Source organism: Balaenoptera acutorostrata, chromosome 4, assembly GCF_949987535.1.
Source record: "Balaenoptera acutorostrata chromosome 4, mBalAcu1.1, whole genome shotgun sequence".
Classification (NCBI taxonomy): domain Eukaryota; kingdom Metazoa; phylum Chordata; class Mammalia; order Artiodactyla; family Balaenopteridae; genus Balaenoptera; species Balaenoptera acutorostrata.
In genome coordinates, this window is record NC_080067.1 from 83,868,024 (window position 1) to 83,892,141 (window position 24,118).

Consider the following 24,118-nt stretch of genomic DNA (forward strand, 5'->3'; position numbering starts at 1 on the left):
TGCTGCATCCCATAGGTTTTGGGTCGTCGTGTTTTCATTGTCATTTGTTTGTAGGTATTTTTTGATTTCCTCTTTGATTTCTTCAGTGATCTCTTGGTTATTTAGTAACGTATTGTTTAGCCTCCATGTGTTTGTGTTTTTTACGTTTTTTGCCCTGTAATTCATTTCTAATCTCATAGCGTTGTGGTCAGAAAAGATGCTTGATATGATTTCAATTTTCTTAAATTTACTGAGGCTTGATTTGTGACCCAAGATGTGATCTATCCTGGAGAATGTTCCGTGCGCACTTGAGAAGAACGTGTAATCTGCTGTTTTTGGATGGAATGTCCTATATATATCAATTAAATCTATGTGGTCTATTGTGTCATTTAAAGCTTCTGTTTCCTTATTTATTTTCATTTTGGATGATCTGTCCATTGGTGTAAGTGAGGTGTTAAAGTCCCCCACTATTATTGTGTTATTGTCGATTTCCTCTTTTATAGCTGCTAGCAGTTGCCTTATGTATTGAGGTGCTCCTATGTTGGGTGCATATATATTTATAATTGTTATATCTTCTTCTTGGATTGATCCCTGGGTCATTATGTAGTGTCCTTCCTTGTCTCTTGTAACATTCTTTATTTTAAAGTCTATTTTATCTGATATGAGTATTGCTACTCCAGCTTTCTTTTGATTTCCATTTGCATGGAATATCTTTTTCCATCCCCTCACTTTCAGTCTGTATGTGTCCCTAGGTCTAAAGTGGGTCTCTTGTAGACAACATATATATGGGTCTTGTTTTTGTATCCATTCAGCCAGTCTGTGTCTTTTGGTTGGGGCATTTAATCCATTCACGTTTAAGGTAATTATCAATATGTATGTTCCTATGACCATTTTCTTAATTGTTTTGGATTTGTTTTTGTAGGTCCTTTTCTTCTCTTGTGTTTCCCACTTAGAGAAGTTCCTTCAGCATTTGTTGTAGAGCTGGTTTGGTGGTGCTGAAGTCTCTTAGCTTTTGCTTGTCTGTAAAGCTTTTGATTTCTCCATCAAATCTAAATGAGATCCTTGCCGGGTAGAGTAATCTTGGTTGTAGGTTCTTCCCTTTCATCACTTTAAGTATATCATGCCACTCCCTTCTGGCTTGCAGAGTTTCTGCTGAGAAATCAGCTGTTAACCTTATGGGAGTTCCCTTGTATGTTATTTGTCGTTTTTCCCTTGCTGCTTTCAATAATTTTTCTTTGTCTTTAATTTTTGCCACTTTGATTACTATGTGTCTCGGCGTGTTTCTCCTTGGGTTTATTCTGTATGGGACTCTCTGCGCTTCCTGGACTTGGGTGGCTATTTCCTTTCCCATGTTAGGGAAGTTTTCGACTATAATCTCTTCAAATATTTTCTCTGGTCCTTTCTCTCTCTCTTCTCCTTCTGGGACCCCTATAATGCGAATGTTGTTGCGTTTAATGTTGTCCCAGAGGTCTCTTAGGCTGTCTTCATTTCTTTTTATTCTTTTTTCTTTAGTCTGTTCTGCAGCAGTGAATTCCACCATTCTGTCTTCCAGGTCACTTATCCGTTCTTCTGCCTCAGTTATTCTGCTATTGATTCCTTCTAGTGTAGTTTTCATTTCAGTTATTGTATTGGTCATCTCTGTTTGTTTGTTCTTTAATTCTTCTAGGTCTTTGCTAATCATTTCTTGCATCTTCTCAATCTTTGCCTCCATTCTTATTCCGAGGTCCTGGATCATCTTCACTATCGTTATTCTGAATTCTTTTTCTGGAAGGTTGCCTATCTCTACTTCATTTAGTTGTTTTTCTGGGGTTTTTTCTTGTTCCTTCATCTGGTACATAGCCCTCTGCCTTTTCATCTTCTCTATCTTTCTGTAACTGTGGTTTTTGGTCCACAGGCTGCAGGATTGTAGTTTTTCTTGCCTCTGCTGTCTGCCCTCTGGTGGTTGAGGCTATCTAAGAGGCTTGATGGGAGGCTCTGGTGGTGGGTAGAGCTGACTCCATATCTCTTTTTTCACTCCCCTACTTGTACTTTATACTTCAGACTTACTAAATTACTTACTATCATCTGAACATACCACGCTTTCCTCTAGACCTTTACACATGCTGTTTTTTTCTGCTTGGCATTCCTTTCTTCTTGCCTTCTTTGCTCTCATAAGTTCTGTTTCCATAAACTTCCTTACAGCTCTTCTCCCTCAACTTCTATCATAGCTCCTATCACAATGTATTAAAGCTTTTTATCTACTTCCCCAAAGCAGGGCTTTTAACTATTCAGTACTTAAAGGAAAGGATCTTTAGGTATAAGCTAGGTACTCAGTAATATTCATCATTTATTTGATGTAAAGATTTATTTGTCTCTATTTTCACTGTGAGAGTATTTAGAAACCTGGTTTAAAGTCAGGGGCATTTCAGGGTATAAAGGTTTCAAATGCTAGCTGGGGCCTTAATGATAGTTTAGCCTTGGGCTATTTAGTTACTGGATATGATTTAAAACACTTATTAATGCAGTGTATCAAATATTACTTCTTTTTGTGATAATCTTACCGAATAACTTGTTTTAGCTCCTACAAGTGCTGGGAAGACTCTTGTTGCTGAACTACTTATTTTGAAGCGGGTCTTGGAAACGCAGAAGAAAGCTCTATTTATCCTGCCCTTTGTCTCTGTGGCTAAAGAGAAGAAATACTATTTCCAGGTAATGTTCTTTTACTAAGTTTGAAATTGTGAAAGGCCTATTATTGGCAGCTTCGGCTTTACTCATTTGAAATAGAATTATAAAAGCAATTGGAAAATAAAATTTCTTTTATTACATCCCATTGTAGCTTTAAAAGTTGACCATTTATGAGGGGAAACTTTTAAATTACTGCATAAAGGAGAAAGGGCCATTAAATCAAAGAGCAATTGGTGAAAATTGTGTAAAAATTTATAAACTTTTCCTTAGGAAATAGGCAGAGTACTTTAATTAGCATATAGAAGTGCAAATTAAGAATCAACCTCTTAAGTGAATAGTAGGACTATACTGAAGCATGGAAAGGAAGTGTGTTTGAGGAAGCATATCCCATCCTAATGCAGGGCCATTTGGGAACGTTAGAGGATGAAGAACAAGATCCATTGGTGCTTATGTAAAGCTCCAGACCTGTGTTTTCTTCTTCTGTTCTCCTGCAAAAATGAATGACAACAGTATACATTTGTGTGATGCTCACTGGTCTTTAAGGTATTTTTACAAATACAATATTTCATTAAATAGAATAAATTTATTCTGATTTCTGCAGTGAAAAAATGTGATTTTGGAATGCCAAGATTATTGCAGTGGTAATACAAAAAATCTGAGTTCTCTTCCCAGTTTTGCCACTACCTGTGTCTTCAGGCCATATACATAATCTGCTGGGCCTCAGTTTTTTCACTGGTAAAATGAAACTATGGGGTTAACTATGGGTTAACTTAGTAAACACTCAGAAACATTTTATTGAATGAACAGCTCTAAAATTCAGTGGTTCTATAAATCTTTTTTAACAGTTATTTCAGAGGTCAAATAGCCAACAAAGATGGTTCTACATGGTAACATCCTTTCAACTTAGACCAAAGTAACAAAATAATGATCCTTTTTATTGAGAAGGTATGTTAGTTAAAAGTTAAACTAAAAAAAATTAACATCAAAGTCCCATTGCATTTGACTTTTGAAACCTTTTCTTCCATTATATAAAAAACTAATCTTTAGTGGAATAATGAGAATATTTTCCTCATGAAGTATAAATTTGTTTCTGAAAATATTACATTAGGGTTAAAGAAAGAGTGAGTTTCTTGCTTGTTTATTAGATTAAAAATGTTAATGCTTAAGGTAGTTTTTCTTTAATTTTAATTTCTATAAAGAGCTCTTAGAACTTATTTGATTAAGTATGCCATTTTATTTGACTCTGTCTTAATAGAAAATCTCTGTACTGAGTTTTGTCAGTTCTGAACTTCTTATTTTTAGTATATGATTCTAAAAAGAACCAGTGTGCCCTGACCAGGAATAAGTAACAGTAATCTGATAAATGTATTTGAATACTTAATGTCTATGTTTTGGGACAGAACCAATTTAAGATTCATGAATTTCAAATATTTTCCCCTGTATTTTTCCTTTTTACTCAATTTAGAGTCTGTTTCAGGAAGTAGGAATAAAAGTAGATGGTTATATGGGCAGTACCTCTCCAACAGGGCATTTCTCTTCTTTGGATATTGCTGTCTGCACAATTGAGAGAGCCAATGGTCTGATCAATCGCCTCATAGAGGAGAATAAGATGGATATATTAGGTAAGCAAATAAGGAAATAAGTATATACTTTCTCTTGCTATTTTTGATAGAATGGAGTGAAGCTGTTGTGATTTCTGTATGTCTTATGTTTTATTCTATTGTCTGTCATCTACTTCTGGAGGTGAGAATTGGCATCTGTAATGTTAGGAACTCTGTAAAAAAAAAAAAAAGTTTTGCATCCTACTGATGTTATTGACTCTACTTCCTTGTATTTTTGCACTTTACAAAGCATAGAGGGTATCCTTGAACCCTCAAGTCATTTCTCATTGCTTCTTTCCTATCTAAAGTTTACCAGGAATAGAAGGAGGCATCTGCCATCTCTGCAATTAGTGTATATATGTATTCATTATCATATTCTGGTACTGTGGTATCTAGATTAGGCCTGGACCCAGAGGCTACCATTTAGCAGGCAAATGGTAGGGAGCTATAGAAACTGGCACTGTATTTGAGCTTGGAACTTTTCTACCTTAATCCTTTTTTTTTTTTTTCTTTTCCAACCACTTGGGAAAGCCCACTATGTAGAGGTAGCAACAGGAAGAGAATGGTTATAGCAGCAATAGAAGCTGCAAGAATATCAGTTAGCTACTCATTGTTTTCCTGGTGAACTTAAATGGTAAAGTTAGGGTAGGCTAGGGGTGGGGAGTAGAATCAAAGATTAATGAGACACAGGCTCCGCTCTATAAAGCTTGGAGAGAGAAATCACATTCATCAATTTGTATCAGAATTGTCAGATTGTGTTGTATCAGATTAAGTGTTATATCTACTATACCTAGCACAGTGCCTGGCACACTAGGTAGAATAAATATTTTTTGGGTGGATGAATGAATGCTGAAATAAGTCATCATACAATATGATTTGGAAATAGGTAATTGATGAGGAAAAGGATCATCATGTGTCATTAGGAAATAGTCTGAAAGGTCTTTATTTTTGTAGGGGGATTTGTGGGGGAGACACCAGTGCCCATGCAAACTATGATGTTATGAAAATGTTTAAAGGAGGCATTCGTTGATACTAATTTCAGTACTTCTTGAGCATTATTCCAAGTGCATAGACTGGTTTGATTCTCCAAGTAGGGGAGGAGGGAATTATGATCATATTTATGTTTTATAGTAGGGTGAGTCACTAGTCTACCATAATCAAACAAAAACATCCCCTTAAAGTCATTTATTTCTTCTTGATCTGATTCTGTTTTTCTAAGCACTTGCTAACATCAGTATGGTTGCCCTGGCTGTTTTCCCCATAGAAAAGTCAACCCACTGAATAATTGTCGTGGATGTCCTTGATTTTCATTGTACATGTATTTCTACAAGGTTGCCAATTAAGAATTGTCTGAGTAACACGACGAAGTTTTCCTTGAGTTAGACCTGAGTTAGCTAATCATTGATTTTTAGATCCAGAATACATTGTGGTAAGACCACTTATTATACTTGAAATATTTTGGAAAAGAATTGTCTTCTATGTGGAATCTGATTTTTGTTTTATGGTTAGAAATTTGTATTACCTGCAGTGTATTATAATGACAGCTATTTATGGTACAAGATACAAGATATTGAGTCTTTTAAAATTCTTGGAATTGTGAAATTCTGTAAAAACTAGTATCTGGAAAATCTCTTTAGGAATGGTGGTTGTGGATGAATTGCATATGCTGGGAGACTCTCCCCGAGGGTATCTGCTGGAACTTCTGCTGACCAAGATTTCCTATATTACTAAGAAATCAGCATCTTGGTAAGTACCTGAAATAACTAAGTTCCTGAGATTCCAAAGAATGTTGAGAATGTGTTTGCAAAAGTGCATAATAACTAGAAGTTAAATACATCAGAGGAGGGTAGTACTTATTTAGAACAAACTCATGTACAGCATTTCATTTTTGTTCCAAAAGAAGTACTTAAGACTAAGAGTGATTTTAGATTATTTTGAAAACATTCTTAAATTTCTGACTGCTCACCACTTTTATGATAGAATTTTTAAAATCCAGTTTTTGTATTTGTTATCTGTACACACATCCTTTTTAAGTAGTCAAGGCTAATTATGAAAAATAGCATTTCTTTATCCCCTACTTTCCAGAGGTAACTATTTTAAACTCTTACAGCTTTTTAAAAATTCTATTTACAGGGATATCTCTAAATATAGCTACTTGAGTTTTTAGGTTTACACATTATACATTTGTACATTTTATACATTATACACTTTTTACTATGGAAGATGAAGCTCTAGCTCTTTTTTATATTCTTTACTCACTCTGCCTGATCTCCTCCTCTAGCCCCTTAGTCTCTCTTTATCCTCTCATTATATTCCCATTCTCCAAATATACTTATGTTCTAGTTTTGCTTAGTTCAGTATTCAATATTACTCTATTATGACTATATAAGTGTCGTTGTCAACTGAGCCATGTGGTATATTATGATTATTTTTACTTTCTAAATAACTTTTTGTTTTCTCTGAAATTAATAAATGTCTTTTGTTTGATGAGTTGGTTTTCTATGAACTTATCATTGATTTATCTCCAGCCTCTTCCCCACTTATATAAATCTCCACCCAATATGTTCCAATACATTTGTTATTCTGCCCAATTTGTTTTCTTGAAGAAGTTTCTCCTAAAGCCTCCTGCGTTGTTCCAATTTAGACAGTTGGTTAATCTATATATGTGCTGTACAACAGTTATCTTGAGATCTCTTTTTATCATTATCATTCATTCCCATTGCTGTTTGCTTGAGTCAGAGCCCTCTTTTTTCGTGATCATATGTATTTCTCTTGATTCACTTTCTCATTTTAGTGGGGATATCTTCTAGGAAGTTCCACTTTATTTCAGTGTACAGGCTATTATGGGTATAAATTTTGCAAAAATTAGCATGTCTGAAAATGCCTTACAATTGTTTCATAGATTTTCCAGGTACAAAAGTCAAGATTTTAAATACTTTTAGAGTTTTTAAGATAGTACTTCATTTTTCTCATTACTATTGAGAAATCCAGTACCATGCTGATCCTTCATCCTTTGTATAAATTTTATAAATTTATTTATTTATTTTTGGCTGCATTGGGTCTTTGTTGCTGTGCGCGGGCTTTCTCTAGTTGTGGTGAGCGGGGGCTACTCTTACTTGCGGTGTGCAGGCTTCTCATTACGGTGGCTTCTCTTGTTGGGGAGCATGGGCTCTAGGTGCGCGGGCTTCAGTAGTTGTGGCTCGTGGGCTCTAGAGCGCAGGCTCAGTAGTTGTGGCTCACGGGCTTAGTTGTTCCCCGGCATGTGGGATCTTCCTGGACCAGGGCTCGAACCTGTGTCCCCTGCATTGGCAGACAGATTCTGAACCACTGGGCCACCAGGGAAGCCCTATATAAATTTTAAAATTTTTCTGAGAGTTTTTAAGAGATCCTTTTCTTCCTTAGTATTGTGAAATTTCACTGATGTGTCTTGGTGTTGGTCTATTTTCTAACATTGTGCTGGGTACTCAGTAGTTGCTTTCAATCTAAGAGCTCTTGTCTTTCAGTTTAGGGAGAGTTTAACACATCTCTTGCAGTATGTGGGAAAACATGCAGATAATCATCTATATCCCAAATTAGTAGGGATATAGAAGATATGACTAATACAATTAGCAAATTTGACCTAATGGATGTATGTAGAGTATTTACCAAATAAGAGCAGTATATATATTCTTTTCAGTTACATATGAAACATTTACAAAAAAAAAACCCCTACCATATGCTAGGCCATAAAACAACATATTTAAAGGATTTAACTCATTTAAAATATATTCTTTGACAGCAGTGGAATTAAGCGAGAAATAAGTATAAGAAAAACATAACTAAAAGATGCCCACATGTTTAGAAATTAATAAATAATTTTGACCCCTTTTGGGGTGAAAAAAATAATCACAGTAGAAATAGGAAGATAGTTTGGAATGAAAGTATAATAAAAATATTTCCTTATGAAATGCAGCTAGAGTTGTTTTTAAAGGGAAATTGATGGTATACAGTGTGTATATTATTAGGGAGGAGAGACTGGAAAATTAATGACTTACTCATCTCTAGAACTTAGAAAAAGAATAGTAAAATAATGCCACAGAGAGTGGAAGGAAAAATAATAAAGACAAGAACAAAAATTAATGAAAGAGGAAAGTCATTATCCTGAACATTAAAAAAAATTCTACAAGTCAATGAGGAAAAATACAATCTAATATATCAATGGGTAAGGAACTTGAACAGACATTTGTAAGAGGGTATCCAAATGGTGTCTAAACATGAAATGGTGCTTAATCTCATTAATAATCAAGGAAATGTAAATTACCTCTTCAAAGAGATATTACCACACACTGTCCAAAATACCTAACAGATTGACAATACTAAGTGGTGACAAAGATGTGGAACAGTAAGGAAGTCCTAGCCACAGCAATCAGACAAGAAAAAAAAAATAAAAGGAATCCAAATTGGAAAGGAAGAAGTAAATCTGCCGCTGTTTGCAGGTGACATGATAACTATACACAGAAAATCCTAAAGACACCACCAAAATACTAGAACTCATCAATGAACTATGTAAAGTTGTAGGATACAAAATTAATATATAGAAATCTGTTGTATTTCTGTACACTAACATGAATTATCAGAAAAATTAAGAAAACAATCCTACTTATAATTGTATCAAAAAGAATAAAAATCCTAGGAATAAGTCTAACTAAGGAGGTAGAAGACCAATGCAATCCCTATCAAATTACCAATGGCATTTTTTGCAGACCTAGAGCAAAAAATCTTAAAATTTGTATGGAAACACAAAAGACCCCGAATAGCCAAAGCAATCTTGAGAAAGAAAAATGGAGCTGGAGGAATCAGGCTCCCTGACTTCAGAGTATACTATAAAGCTTTGTTCCAGTACCATACTGAAATCAAAACAGTATGGTACTGGCACAAAGACAGACTTATAGATCAATGGAACAGTATAGAAAGCCCAGAAGTAAACCCATGCACCTATGGTCAATTAATCTACGACAAAGGCAGCAAGAGTATACAATGGAGAAAAGACTGTTTCTTTAATAAGTGGCACTGAGAAAACTGGACAGCTACATGTAAAAGAATGAAATTAGAATACTCCGTAACACCATACACAAAAATAAACTCAAAATGGATTAAAGACCTAAATGTAAGACCAGATGCTATAGACTTCCTAGGGGAAAACATAGGCAGAACAGTCTTTGACATAAATTGCAGAAAGATCTTTTTGGATCCACCTCCCAGAGTAATTAAAATGAAAACAAAAATTAACAAGTGGGACCTAATTAAACTTAAAAGCTTTTGCATAGCAAAGGAAACCATAAACAAAATGAAAAGACAACTCATAGAATAGGAGAAAATATTTGCAAACAAAGTGACCGACATGGGTTTAACCTTCAAAATAGACAAACAGCTCATGCAGCCCAATATCATAAAAACAAACAACCCAATAAAAAATGAGCAGAAGATCTAAATAGACATTTCTCCAAAGAAGAATACAGATGGCCAAAAAACACATGAAAAGATGCTCAACATCGCTAATTATTAGAGAAATGCAAATCAAAACTACAATGATGTATCACTTCACACAGAATCGCCATCATTAAAAAGTCTACAAACTATAAATGCTGGAGAGGGTGTGGAGAAAAGGGAACCCTCCTACACTGTTGGTGGGAATGTATATTGGTACAGCCTCTATGTGAACAGTATGGAGGTTCCTTAAAAAACTAAAAATAGAACTATCATATGACCCAGCAATCCCTGGCCATATACCGGGAGAAAACCATAATTTGAAAAGATACATGCACCCCAATGTTCACTGCAGCACTAATTACAATAGCCAGGACATGGAAGCAACCTAAATGTCCATCAACAGAGGAATGGATAAAGACGATGTGGTACATATATACAATGGAATATTACTCAGCCATAAAAGAGAACAAAATAATGCCATTTGCAGCAACATGGATGGACCTAGAGATTGTCATAAGGAGTGAAGTAAGTCAGACACAGAAAGACAGGTATCATATGATATCACTTATATGTGGAATCTAATAAAAATGATATAAATGAACTTACTTACAAAACAGAAACAGACTCACAGATCTTGAAATCAAACTTATGGTTACCATAGGGGAAATGTGGGGGGAAGTGATAAATTAGGAGATTGGGATTAACCTGTACATACTACCATATATAAAATAGGTAACTAACAAGGCTGTACTGTATAGCACAGGGAACTCTACTCAATACTCTGTAGTTACTTATACTGGAAAAGAATCTGAAAAAGAATAGATAAATGTATATGTATAACCGAATCACTTTGCTGTACACCTGAAACTAAAACAACATTGTAAATCAACTATACTCCAATATAAAATTTAAAAAAAAATCCTAGGAATAAGTCTAACTACGGGGGTAGAAGACCTGTACTCAGAAAACTATAAGACACTGATGAAAGAAATTGAAGACAACACAAACAGATGGAAAGCTATACTATGTTCATGGATTGGAAGAATAAATATTGTTAAAATGACCATACTACACAAGGCAAGTTACACATTCAGTGCAATCCATTCCAAAATACCAATGGCATTTTTCACAGAACTAGAATGAAAAATTCTAAAATTTGTATGGAAACACATAAGATCCTGAATAGCCAAAACAGTCTGGAGAAAGAATAACAAAGCTGGAGACATCACACGCTGTGACTTCAGACTATACTGCAAAGCTACAGTAATCAAAACAGTATGGTACTGGCATAAAAACAGACACATAAATCAATGAAACAGATTAGAAAGCCCAGAAATGAGCCCACACTTTTATGGGCAATTAATCTATGACAAAGGAGGCAAGAATATACAACAATGGTGAAAAGACAGCCTTTTCAATAAATGGTGTTGGTAAGACTGGACTACTGTCTCACAGCATGCACAAAAATAAATTCAAAGTGGATTAAAGATTTAAATCAAGACCTAAAACCATAAAACTTATAGAAGAAAGTATAGGTAGTATGCTCTTTGATGTTGCTCTTAGTAATATTTTTAGGATATGTCTCTTTAGGCAAGGGAAACAAAAGTAAAAATAAACAAATGGGACTATATCAAACTAAAAGGTTTCTGCACAGCAAAGGAAACTTTCAACAAAATGAAAAGGCTGCATACTGAATGGGAGAAGATCTTTGCAAATGATGTATTCAGTAATGGGTTAATATCTAAAATATATGAAGAATTCATATAACTCAACATCAAAAAAAAATCCAATTAAGAAATGGGCAGAGGATCTGAATAGACATTTTTCCAAAGAAGACATACAGATGGCCAACAGGCATATGAAAAGATGCTCAACGTCACTAATCATCAGTGAAATACAAATCAAAACCACAATGAGATATCACCTCACACTTGTCAGAATGGCTGTTATCAAAAAAGACAGCAAATAACAAGTGTTGGCAAGGATGTGGAGAAAAGAGAACCCTTGTGCACTTTCGGTGGGAATATAAATTGCTGCAGCCACTGTGGAAAACAATATGGCAATTCCTCAAAAAATTAAAAGTAGAACTGCCATATGATCCAGCAATTCTACCCCTGGGTATTTATCTGAAGTAAAACAAAAACACTAATTTGAAAAAGATATACGAACCCCTAGGTTTAATGCAGCATTATTTACAATAGCTAAGATATGGAAGCAACCAAAGTCCCATCAATAGATGAATGGATAAAGAAAACATGGTGTATTTATATACAATGGAATATTATTCAACCATAAGAAAGAAGGAAATCCTGCCTGTTTGCAACAACATGGATGGACTTAGAGGGTATTATGCTAAGTGAAATAACAGAGACAGAGAAAGACAAATACTTTATGATTTCACTTACATGTGGAATCTAAAAATACAGAACAGATGGTTGCTAGAAGGATGGGGGTTGTGGGGAGGAAAGAAATAGGTGAGGAAGATTGAGGTATAAACTTCAGTTGCAAAATAAATGAGTCATGGATATGAAGTGTACAATGTGGGGAATATAGTTAATAACTAATAGCTTTGTATGACAACATATTGTAACAAGACTTATGCTGATCATTTTGAAATGTATAGAAATATTGAATCACTGTGTTGTGTAACAGAAACTAACAGTGTTGTAGGTCAATTATACTTCAAAAATGAACAAACTCGTAGAAAAAGAGATCAGATTTGTGGGTTACCAGAGGCAGAGTTGGGGAGAGAAGGAGCTGAATGAAGGTAGACAAAGGAACAAACTTCCTGTTATAAGATAACTAAGTACTAGGGATGTAATGTACAACATGATAAATATAATTAACATTGCTGTATGTTCTATATAAAAGTCATTGAGAGTAAATCCTAAGAGTTCTCATCACAAGGAAAAAACATTTTTCTGTTTTTTTAATGTTGTATCTATATGAGATAATGGATGTTCCCAAAACTTATTGTGATAATCTTTTCATGATGTAAGTCAAATCATTATGCCGTACACCTTAAACTTATACAGTGCTGTGTGTCAATTATATCTCAACAAAACTGGGAAAAACACACATGGATTGCAGGGGTGTAACTCTGGTACAGTCTCTTTGGAAAACAGTTGGACATTATCTAATAAAATTGAAGATAATATAAGACCCAGCAATTTTACTCCTAGGTATATACCTAAAGAAATTTATACACGTATATACCAAAGGACACGACCAAGAATATTGTTAGCACTATTTGTTATTAGTACTGTGTGTCTTTTAGCATCATTTTCATTTGTTTTTCACAGCCAGGCATATTTAGCCAGTCCTCTGTCTAATGCCGTGCAGATTGTTGGCATGAGTGCTACTCTCCCAAATTTGGAGCTTGTGGCTTCCTGGTTGAATGCTGAACTCTACCACACTGACTTTCGCCCTGTACCACTGCTGGAATCAGTAAAAATTGGAAATTCTATTTATGACTCTTCATTGAAGCCTGTGAGGGAATTTCAACCCATGCTGCAAGTAAAGGTAAGTCATTATTTTTATATAATTACCACCAGTACTTTTGTGTTTGATTGCATTTTCTCACAAGTTAACAGTTTTTGAGTTAAGTAAAGTAGGGGGTTGCAAAGTAGTTGAATATGCATTATATATGCATTAGAAGGATTCCTAATGTTAAGCTAATTGGTTTCATATTAAAGAATTGGTGGTGTTGGTGGGAGAGGAAATGTAGCTGTGTCTTAAATTTAAATATTATCATTTCCTATAAGTGTAAGTATAAAATTTTGTACATTTTTCTTTTTAACTGGGAAAAAGATTTTCTTATGGCTTTGTTTACACTAAACACTAATGTGGAAAATTGACCTTTTGTTTAATGATGTAGGTATAATATAGTAGAGTGGAAAAATCATTTTTTGGAGTCAGAAAGACCTACTTCTGATACTTCATAGGGATACTTGATATGGCTATGATATTAGTCGAATCACATAACTTCTCTGAATGTAGTGTCTTCATCTATAAAATGGGATATAATACTTGTCTTTAGTATTGTAAGAATGAAATTTGATTTAAAAATATTGCCTAGCACCTAGAAAGGGCCTGAGAAATATCCCCTCCCCACACCCCTAAATACACTTGAAAACGTTTAGTTCACAGTATTTTTCTAAGCCTGATTCTTCAGTCCTGAGGTTAAAGGACTGACTCATGATCTGTGCAGTGAGGGATCTGCTTTTATGCCGAGCAGTGCCTCTGAGTACTGAAAAAGTTAAGGGTAAGTTTAGGACTAGGAATAGGACTAAATTCATGTGTTTTAGTACCCTCATAGGTATGCATTTGTAGCTTCTGTATGACTGGTATGGAATCTTATTTAGTTGCTTCGATCTGTACCCCAAATTTCACCTGACTGTGCCTTGGTTACCTCAAATATGTAAGTAAGCACATTCATCTACTCTCCTGTTAATCTTCTTCTATTATCATGCCTATGCCTCCATCTCATTTAAATGTTACAACTCTTACCTGGATTTTTGAAATAGCCTCATAATTGATCTCTTTGCTTCCTACTTTGTCCTCTTCAGTCTGTGCTTAAATCAAGAGCTAGTGACCTATTTAAAATGAATATCACATTCTGCTCAAAAACTTGTGATGGTTCCCTGTTTCATTTAGAATGAAAGCCAACATCTTTAAAATAGCCTACAAGCCCCTGCATGATCTGCCCCACTCCCTTAGTGCTCTGACTTCAGTTTCTATATTCCTTCTTACTTCCTCCATAGCCTTTTTGCTATTCCATAATATGCCAAGAATCTCCCACCTCAGGTTCTCTTTATCTGGAATGCTTTCTCCCCCAGGCATCAGTAGGGTTTACCCTTTCACCTTTGGACCTTTACTCAAATGTCAATTTCTCAGACCTTCCTTGGCCACCTTATTTAAATTGCTGTGTTCTCCCATTCCTCCTATTTTCCCTGTTTTATTTTTCTCCTTTGCACTTTTCAAAATTGAACATACTACGTGTTTTACTCATCTTGTTGTTTTTATCTATCTTTTCTTCCTGGAGTAGAAGAACTCTGAGGGCAGAGCTGTTTTTCTGCTTTATTCTCCATCCCCAGTGCCTAGAACAATATATGGCACATAGTAAATATTTGCTTAGTGAGTGAATGGATTAATGAATTGATCCAGTTACACACACTGACCTTCCAGTTTTGAGAACTCCCTGGGCCCCACTGGGTGTTTACAGATGCTCTTTGTTCTGCTTGAGATGTGTTCCCTGTCCCCCAGTTACCTTTCATTAAGATAATGCTTCCCATTCTTCACGTCTCAGCTAAATCATCAGTTTCTCAGGGAAACCTTTCTTTCAGATCTTTCTGTCAAATTTATGTCAAATATGAGGCTTCAAAACACCATAAAACTCTCTTTTATAGTACATATTATGATTGTATTTTACATTTGTTTGTTTAGTACTTTAATATGTTTCCCCAGTGAGACCTAAACCCTTTAAAGATAGTACCTTGACTTTCTTTTACTCACCATTATATCCCTATTACCTGAGGGTTGGAGGTCAGTCAATATTAGTTGAATGAATATAAGATATTTCCTACTCACCTTGCATCATAAGGAAGTTTATTTTCTTCTTTTCTCTTTCTGTTTTTTCTTTGTTTTATTACTGACTTTGTGTAACTGATTTTTATCATGCCTTTGCGTAGAAAAACCTTTCCCTTGAAGCAAAATGAATGACTTTAAAATGATATGAAAATGTTTTGAAACTACTACTACAGTGGTAACTTCTCTTTCTTTTTTAGGGAGATGAGGACCATGTTGTTAGTTTATGTTATGAGACCATTCGTGATAACCATTCAGTATTGCTTTTCTGTCCATCAAAGAAATGGTGTGAGAAGTTGGCAGATATCATTGCCCATGCGTTTTACAGTCTACACCATCAAGCTGAGGGTAAGTTACTGATGGCAGTGAAAGCCTCCATACTTAGGACATTTGCTTGAAAGTAATGTTAATAATTATATTAGCAAAGCATGGCTCTCTTTCATCATTGCCACCACCTGCCTACTGGATACTCCTTTGTAAAACTATGCTTTTGTGACTAATCATCTCCTTATCCTCCTTACAGACAATGTATACACACATTCAGACTAATCTTCAGAGTTTTAGAATGTTGGATTTCTACAGGTATATACTGAGGTTCTTCATCTAGGATCCATGGGCTTTGAGAGGTTGACCTCGAAGCCCCTAAATTGTATAAAAAACTTCACATATACACATTTTTTTGGGGAAAACAGTCATATCTTTACACACACACACACACACACACACACACGTATATGTACATATACATATATACACATGTATTGGGTTGGCCAAAAAGTTTGTTCATAACATCTTACGGAAAAAGCCTAATGAACTTTTTGGCCAACCCAATATTTTAAAATCGGCTTTACTGAGGTGGAATTTATGTGGAATAAAATGTACCCACTTGAAGTGTGTAACTTCATGAATTTTAACAAATGTGTTCACCTGTTTAACTCTCCCACTGTGATCAACATGTAGAACATCTCTGTCACTCTAAAATGTTCTCTTTTGCTGTCAATCTCCTCCCTCTATCCCCAGCTTCAGGCAACCACTCATATATTTTCTGTCACTCTAGATTAGTTGTGCCTTTTCTAAGAATTTCATATTGTAAATGAAGTCGTATTGTGTGTATGTGTCTTTTGTGCCTGGCTTCTTTCACTCAGCATAATATTTTTAAGATTCATCCAGATTGTTACTTTTATCAATTTGTTTCTTTTTTATTGCTGAGTATTGATCTAGTATATTGCTATAACCATTAGTATATATTTTTACTGATTCTAGGATGAGTACTAGCTTATGGTCCCTTGGGGTCAAAGATAAGTATAGGGAAGACAGACCAGTTCTAGTTACAGAATACTATGATATTTTATGACTTTGTTATGACAGTGGCATCTTGAGGACAGGTGATGGATATCTCAAGCCTAGCTCCAATAAGTAAACTTTGCCTGAAGTTATATTGGGTAGACTCTGATCCAACGTTATAATATCTCTTCTACTTCCCTCTTAATTGATACTTTCTTATTATGCCAACTTATATTTTTTATGTGAACCGTGATAACTTATATTCCTTAATAACCAGAAACATTATTAGTATTTTCTTTGCTTGAGGCTCTGTTATTTTGATTTATACCAGTGGTTCCCAAATCCTAGTGCTTAGACTGGAGCCTGGGCTATGACGAACTTTTCACCAGAAGAGTAAAGACAAGGCAGCACATTTTTCATAAAGATGAAGTTTAAATTTTGAAATTATCCCTACTAATTTTTTTATGTTAAAATAACTTTTCTTTGGAAATAAGGAATCAATGATAATTTAAAAAAAATTTTAAATTGTCCTTAGAGAAATAAAACTTTGGCAACCCTCTGTGGATCCTCAAAATTTTAGGAAAAGTTTACCTGAAAGACTTAAAAATATATAAAATATAAGATACATTCTGTGAGAAGGTTTACTAGTTCAGAAATCCAAAAGTCTAGGAAATTCTTTAAGCAAACATAGTTCTTGCATCTAAGAAAGTCTTCTGGGGGAAGTTACACATAGAGGCAAAAACAGAGGGTAATGTATGATTAATTACCACATTGGTGCCAAAAAGGCTAGAATTGTCATTTAGAACTAAGCTCCTATGTGATTCTGACACTGCTGGTTTGGGGGGTGGGGCACACTTTGAGCAAGGATTTTGATTTTTAGGCTCTGAGTGGTAGTATCTGTAATTTTCTCCTTCCTTCAGCTGTTTCTTTTGATCTCCTCCTGTGGGCTTGATCTCACCCTAATATAGTGTTTCCTAAACTTTGGTACACATTAGAATTGCCTGGGGAGATTTAAAAATCGTTATGTCCAGGTTGCATCGCATCGCGAAGTCCAGAGGTGAGTGCCGGGCATCAGTATTTTTAAAAGATGTCCAGGTGATTATTATATGTAGTAGTTTCAGAACCATTGCCCTCTGTCATGACTCAGGCAGATAGCAGTTAAAGAGGTCCAAGGGGAGGTGACAGTGTTGATGATTTTTTTGTGACAGGATTGGTAAGATCATCTGAACTTCCACCAGTGATACTGGAACAAAAGGGCCTCCTAGAAGTGATGGATCAGTTAAAACGTTTACCTTCAGGACTGGACTCTGTATTACAAAAAACTGTGCCATGGGGAGTAGCGTTTCATCATGCAGGTATCCGTATTTATAATATATTTTAAGAAGCCCCCTCCAAAAATCCTTATAATTTCTTCATTCTTATTTTTATATTTGATTTGCATTTGATTTCTTGTTAACCACACTTAATACTCTTAGATTTCATTTTAAGAAATTGTGTGATTAAGGTTAAACGAGAATAAAACAAACATGTAGGTTTACTTATCTGTATGGTATATAAATACTAGATATAAGCTTTTTTGTACCATTGGGGAAGTGAATTCTAAAATTATTACCTTTCTATACTTTGTTTCCTTAAAAATTAGGTTAGAGTGGTACTTGCTATCCTAATTTTATGCCACTCTGTTTCTTTTTATCTCAAGGGGTATTGGAAATATTCTCACGAGTATATCAAAATCAAATTAATTTTAGAATTTGTCATATTATATTTTGAGAGGGCTACAAGTGTTTAAAAACCAAATACCTAGGTTGTCAAAATTGCAAGGGTTATGACAGTCACCGAATTAAATAATTTCTTTCAGGGTATGATCTGTCCATGATGATACCTGCTGAGGATATGATTAAGAATATATAGTTTCTATGATTAGGAACTTAGCCTTTTCAATTTATTTAAAATTTTTATCATGCTATATATAAATAAATTTTTAAAAAATATATATATACCCACACACACAAACACATAAAAGAATATTTTCATTGTATATAACTTAGAATGCATACTAATAAAATGAATACCGGTGGACCCACAACTTATTTACAAACTAGAACCCCAATCCTTTTGATTTTTTTAAAATAAAAGAAAATAAAAAATAAGCCACATAATTGTGTATTCTATATGCTGTTTTTCATTTACTCATGTATTTATTCTTCAGACATTTATTTATGTGTCTCACCATGGTGTTGGATAGACCTTGCGGATACTGTTATAAGGCATGTCTCTACCTTCAAGGAGTTCTTGTCTAGAGCAGGGGTCAGCAAACTACAGTCTGCTGGTCAAATCCAGTTGTTTTTGTAAATAAAGTTTTATTGGAACACAGTCTTGCCCATTTGTTTTGCGGCTGCTTTCATATGACAATGGTAGAGTTGAGTAGTTGCAGCAGAGACCATCTGTCCTGCAAAACCTAAAATATTTACAGATAAAGTTTGACAACCACTGGTCTAGAAGATGAGATAGAAGTACAGTATACAGTACAAGGGTTGGCAGATTATACTCTTAAATTGGTAGACTGTGATTACTTCTTTGTTTACAGTCATAACAATAGCTTGAAAAAAATCTTTACATGCTTGTAACAGATTCTCAGATCCATTTGTAAGTGATCAAGTACAATATTTTCATTATATGTTAATAAATATATGCTATTGTAATTTCTTTTTTTAAGGTCTTACTTTTGAGGAGAGGGATATCCTTGAAGGAGCCTTCCGTCAAGGTCAGATTCGGGTCTTGGCAGCAACTTCTACTCTTTCATCTGGGGTGAATTTACCTGCACGTCGTGTAATCATTCGGACTCCTATTTTCAGTGGTCGACCTCTAGATATTCTTACTTACAAGCAGATGGTTGGTCGTGCTGGCAGGAAAGGAGTAGACACAGTAGGTAAGTGAGTTTGAATTTTGTAATACTGTTGCTGAAGGACAGTGTCAATCTACCTGAAATTGAATGGCAACCCATTTCTTATCATGCTGTATTTCTTTGTTATCCAAAACATTAATGTCATCCTTTTGGATTTACTTAATATTTATATGAGTATAACTTAAAATTTTCATATCATCAACTGTTGATTTTCTAGTAATGTAGAATCAAGATTTTCTTTTGTATTATATACAGTGAAATGATTCAGTATTATGTTAATCAGATGACATCACATTGGCTGTAAGATGACTTTTAATTTCCAGTATCATCTACTATTTTGTGCTAGTGAAGGGATTAATTTTTATGGATATTAATTCTGTTTATGTGCCTGCTGTAAGAGTTCAAATAGGGATGCTGAGAGCCGGGAAGTACTCTCACACTTTTGGAATAGGAACTTCATGTACCCTCTTTCTCTTTCTAAATTGGTGCTGGCTCTGAAAACACTTTTTCAGTTTCTTATCTTGTATCAGCAAGTAATGATAATATTACCAGCAATGCAAACAAAAGTTTTGTCTTAAGCAATAGGGAAGAGGCTTGTTTGAATTAAATATGAAGATAGCAGCAAATATTATTTCTTGCCTGCTACATTATTCTGGGTATGACTAAATTGTTGAGTCTTCTAACATTAAAGAACTTTGAGAGGAACATTATCTGTCACACTTTCTTTCTTCTAGTTTGTTTTTCCGTGTTCAGCAATATAGTTTCTATCTTGTGGTATGAGATGGCTATTCCAGTCTCTGTTATCACATCTGCATTTCAGTCATCAGGAAGGAGAGATGAGGAAGTAAAGGGCCCATCCTACCCTTTAAGGGCACTTCCCAGAAGTTGCACATAGTATTTCTCCTTACACACAATTGGCCAGAACTAAGTCACATGTTTATATTCCCCGACTACAGGGAAGCTGGTGAATATAATCTAGCTGAGTGGCCCTGTGTTCATCTAACATTTAGGGGTTTTATTAAAGAAAGAATGAGAGAATGGCTATTAGGGGCAAGTATTAGTCTCAGCCGTAGTAGCAAATGATTCGTCTGTGTGTAATCCCTGAAGGGCCACTGGTCTGCCTCACTTTTTTTTTTTTTTTTTTTTTTTTTTAAAGGATTTTCTTATTTTTATTTATTTATTTATTTATTTTTGGCTGTGTTGGGTCTTCGGTTCGTGCGAGGGCTTTCTCCAGTTGCGGCAAGCGGGGGCCACTCTTCATCGCGGTGCGCGGGCCTCTCTCTATCGCGGCCCCTCCCGTCGCGGGGCACAGGCTCCAGACGCGCAGGCTCAGCAATCGTGGCTCACGGGCCCAGCTGCTCCGTGGCATGTGGGATCTTCCCAGACCAGGGCTCGAACCCGTGTCCCCTGCATTAGCAGGCAGATTCTCAACCACTGCGCCACCAGGGAAGCCCCTGCCTCACTTTTAAGCCCTAAGAAGTTTGTTGATTAAACAAACCTTCCAACTCATTGGATTTCTCTTACTATAGGAATCAAAGAAGTTTATCCTGCTTCTGTCTCTTACTTTATCTACGAAGTATGCAGATTACATTTATGTGTTTTAAAAGGGTGGGAGGAAGAGCTAAGACACTTCCTTCTCATTCCTAACTGCCTCCTTTTTTTTTTTTTTTAATAAATTTATTTATTTTATTTATTTATTTTTGGCTGTGTTGGGTCTTTGTTGCTGCGCACACGCTTTCTCTGGTTTCGGGGAGCGGGGACTACTCTTCATTGCTGTGTCCAGGCTTCTGGTTGTGGTAGCTTCTCTTGTTGTGGAGCATGGGCTCTAGGTGAGCGGGCTTCAGTAGTTGCAGCACACGGGCTCAGTAGTTGTGGCTCGCGGGCTCTAGAGCACAGGCTCAGTAGTTGTGGAGCATAGGCTAAGTTGCTCCGCAGCATGTGGGATCTTCCCGGACCAGGGATCAAACCCGTGTCCCCTGCATTGGCAGGCGGATTCTTAACCACTGCACCACCAGAGAAGTCCCTCCTCCTTCTGTCCTTCCTCCAATTTTCATTTCTCAGTAGACTCTCAACTCTGGAGAGTGGAGTGTAAGTTCATTTTACACAGATGCTCTTCTTTCAAGGCCAGAGGGTCTTCAAGGTAATGTAAAGATAAGGAGGTTTTATTTGCCTTGCTACATTCTTAGCTTGTGCTTATCTTTCTCATGGGGAAGAATAATAGGAAGGTTGGCGCCCTGGACTAATATCAAGCCTTAAATCAGATAACATTCAAACAATACTAAAATATACCACAACAACTTTGTTTCTGAGGTCTTGGAAACTTCTGAGATTTTGACTTTGCATAATGTTCCATTTTAGGATGGCATATGGCTTGCTCAGAATTTCTTTAAGTGGGGAATGTGCAAATAAAGGGTTTCATATCAACTATGAAGATTTAAATACTTGGTCATTCTTTTTGGACTGTGTAGCATGTTTGTAACTTCTTTGCATTTTATAAATGATGTTAATATTTCCTGGATAGTTCATGCAGTTTTATTTAGATGACTCTTTAATCTCTTTTTGGATTTCTTGGAACCTTCCAGTGTAGGATGATGGTGCTTTGTGCCAAAACAGTGACTTGCAAGTTAAAAAGTTTGCAGATCTATCTGTATCAAATCTATGAATGATTTGATTCTAATTGACTTCTCAATTATAATATGGATACAGCCTCACTAGGCAGGTGGGAATGGGATCTGGACATATATACTGGCATTATTTTGGGCATTTTCATAAATCTTGCTCATCCTGAAAAAGGATTGTCTATTTTGTTGAAGAATCAAAGCCTGGAAGAGCTTTACACTGCTCAAAGTGGCTTTTTACCTTGTTGATAATGCTAGTTGATCCATTTTCTAGGTAGTTTTTTTGTTTTAAGCTGGGTTGTTTTATAGTTATCACAAGAGCCAGGTGGTATATTTTATTCACCTGGCTTTTGTTTGTTTGTTTGTTTTGATGGTACCTATGTTTTTTGTAATTATATTTGGGATAACTAACCAATGGTTATCAAGTTTATAGTTCCTTGTATTTTTCCTATCTTGTCTCAATTTGGCAGTGTTAAGGAAGCATCATCTGTATTTTCTCTCTGCCTGGGTGGTTAGTATAGTCCACCACAATGCTACTTTTATTTTTATTTTTCTCTAATGCAAATGGCTTTCATTTTGCCTGTTGAATATCTTATTTACCACTTCCTTTCCCTTACTATTGGATTCATTTTTGAAAAAAAATTAGTTTTCTCTAGTCTTAATTGTTGTAATAAGTGTTTATGTTTGTATACATTGTATATTTGTGTATTTTTTTCTTAGTGACTTTTTTTAAGATTTAATTTTTTTTTTTTTGTGGCTGCGTTGGGTCTTTGTTGCTGCACGCGGACTTTCTCTAGTTGCGGTGAGTGGGGGCTACTCTTCGTTGCAGTGCGCAGGCTTCTCATTGCGGTAGCTTCTCTTGTTGCGGAGCATGGGCTCTAGGCGTGTGGGCTTCAGTAGTTGCAGCACGTTGGCTCAGTAGTTGTGGCACGCGGGCTCTAGAGCACAGGTTCAGTAGTTGTGGAGCATGGGCTTAGTTGCTCCATGGCATGTGGGATCTTCCCGGACCAGGGATGGAACCCGTGTCCCCTGCATTGGCAGGCGGATTCTTATCCACTGTGCCACCAGGGAAGTCCTATATATGTTTTTAATTAATAAGTGCTTTCATATATTTTTGTTCACTTGATTGTTTCAATAGCCTAAAGCATTTAAATTAGTGAGTGTTATAATATGATTTCTAGGTATCTGTTAATATTGTTGATTTTATATTATCACCATGTATAACTGATATTGAACTCAGGTTTGGCTACTCACTACACGATAGGCCAGTAAGTTAAGTGACAAGGTGTTGAGTCAAGGAAAGTGACTTTATTAGAAAAAGCCAGATAACCGAGAAGGAGAAGATGGTGGACTAGCGTCCTTAAAAATTATCTTAACATCTTGGTGCAGGCAAAGGGCTTTTAAAGGCAGTGTGAGGGAGGGTGCTTCCAGGTGCATGAGCAGCTTGTGCACAATTCTCGGATTGGTTGGCATCAAGGTGAAGTTTCAAGCATCACCAGTTTTCTGGGTTCAGCTGGTCTGGGGTCTGCATGCTTGCAGTCAGCAGTTTTCATCTGGGGGTCTGCTTCCTATAGAACAACTTAGGAACGTGTGTTAGATCTTTTATCAATATCTTTCAGGGAACTGAGAGTTCGGTGACTCTGCTTTGTGGCTGGTTTATAGTCTAAATTGTTACCAGTTTCCTGGCCCAACAGCTATTCTTTGTTTCTACACCTTCGCATTTCCTAATCATTAACTCTTGAGCCAGCCTTTTGAGACTGAGGGGAGGCCTGGGAGCTTTTTACTTCAAAGGACAGGGACACAGGGACTGGTATGCAGTTTCATAACCAGTAATAATTTGCATCTGCATTTTCCTTTATAGTTTTCAAAATGTCTATTACTATTATATACTTAATTATTCAATAACAATAGTTAACCCTGTAGGGAAGGAAAAATCTTTTCCTCTACCCTCTTAGGTTCTATGCCTGGTGCCTGCAAATGAAACTGACAAATTACAGATTAACAGGAAAAAA

General features: G+C 35.8%; 1 protein-coding gene across 10 annotated transcripts in view; it reads left to right on the top strand.

The window, feature by feature from the left end:
* The window catches only part of POLQ (DNA polymerase theta), a 120,254-nt gene that overhangs the window by 5,287 nt on the left and 90,849 nt on the right, over positions 1 to 24,118 (top strand). For 4 of the 10 annotated variants that reach the window (XR_009008219.1, XR_009008220.1, XM_007181854.2 and 1 more), the window contains exons 3-9: positions 2,537 to 2,667; positions 4,109 to 4,265; positions 5,882 to 5,990; positions 13,016 to 13,235; positions 15,500 to 15,647; positions 17,792 to 17,938; positions 19,300 to 19,512. Coding sequence is in view for 8 of the 10 variants with exons in the window: in XM_007181854.2 (XP_007181916.2) it covers positions 2,537 to 2,667; positions 4,109 to 4,265; positions 5,882 to 5,990; positions 13,016 to 13,235; positions 15,500 to 15,647; positions 17,792 to 17,938; positions 19,300 to 19,512 (1,125 nt within the window). In the remaining 2 variants the exon portion in view is untranslated. Of the gene's footprint in view, positions 1 to 2,536; positions 2,668 to 3,044; positions 3,187 to 4,108; positions 4,266 to 5,881; positions 5,991 to 13,015; positions 13,236 to 15,499; positions 15,648 to 17,791; positions 17,939 to 19,299; positions 19,513 to 24,118 lie in introns of those variants that run through there. The other 6 variants (XM_057545838.1, XM_057545839.1, XM_057545837.1 and 3 more) reach the window with 6 other exon arrangements.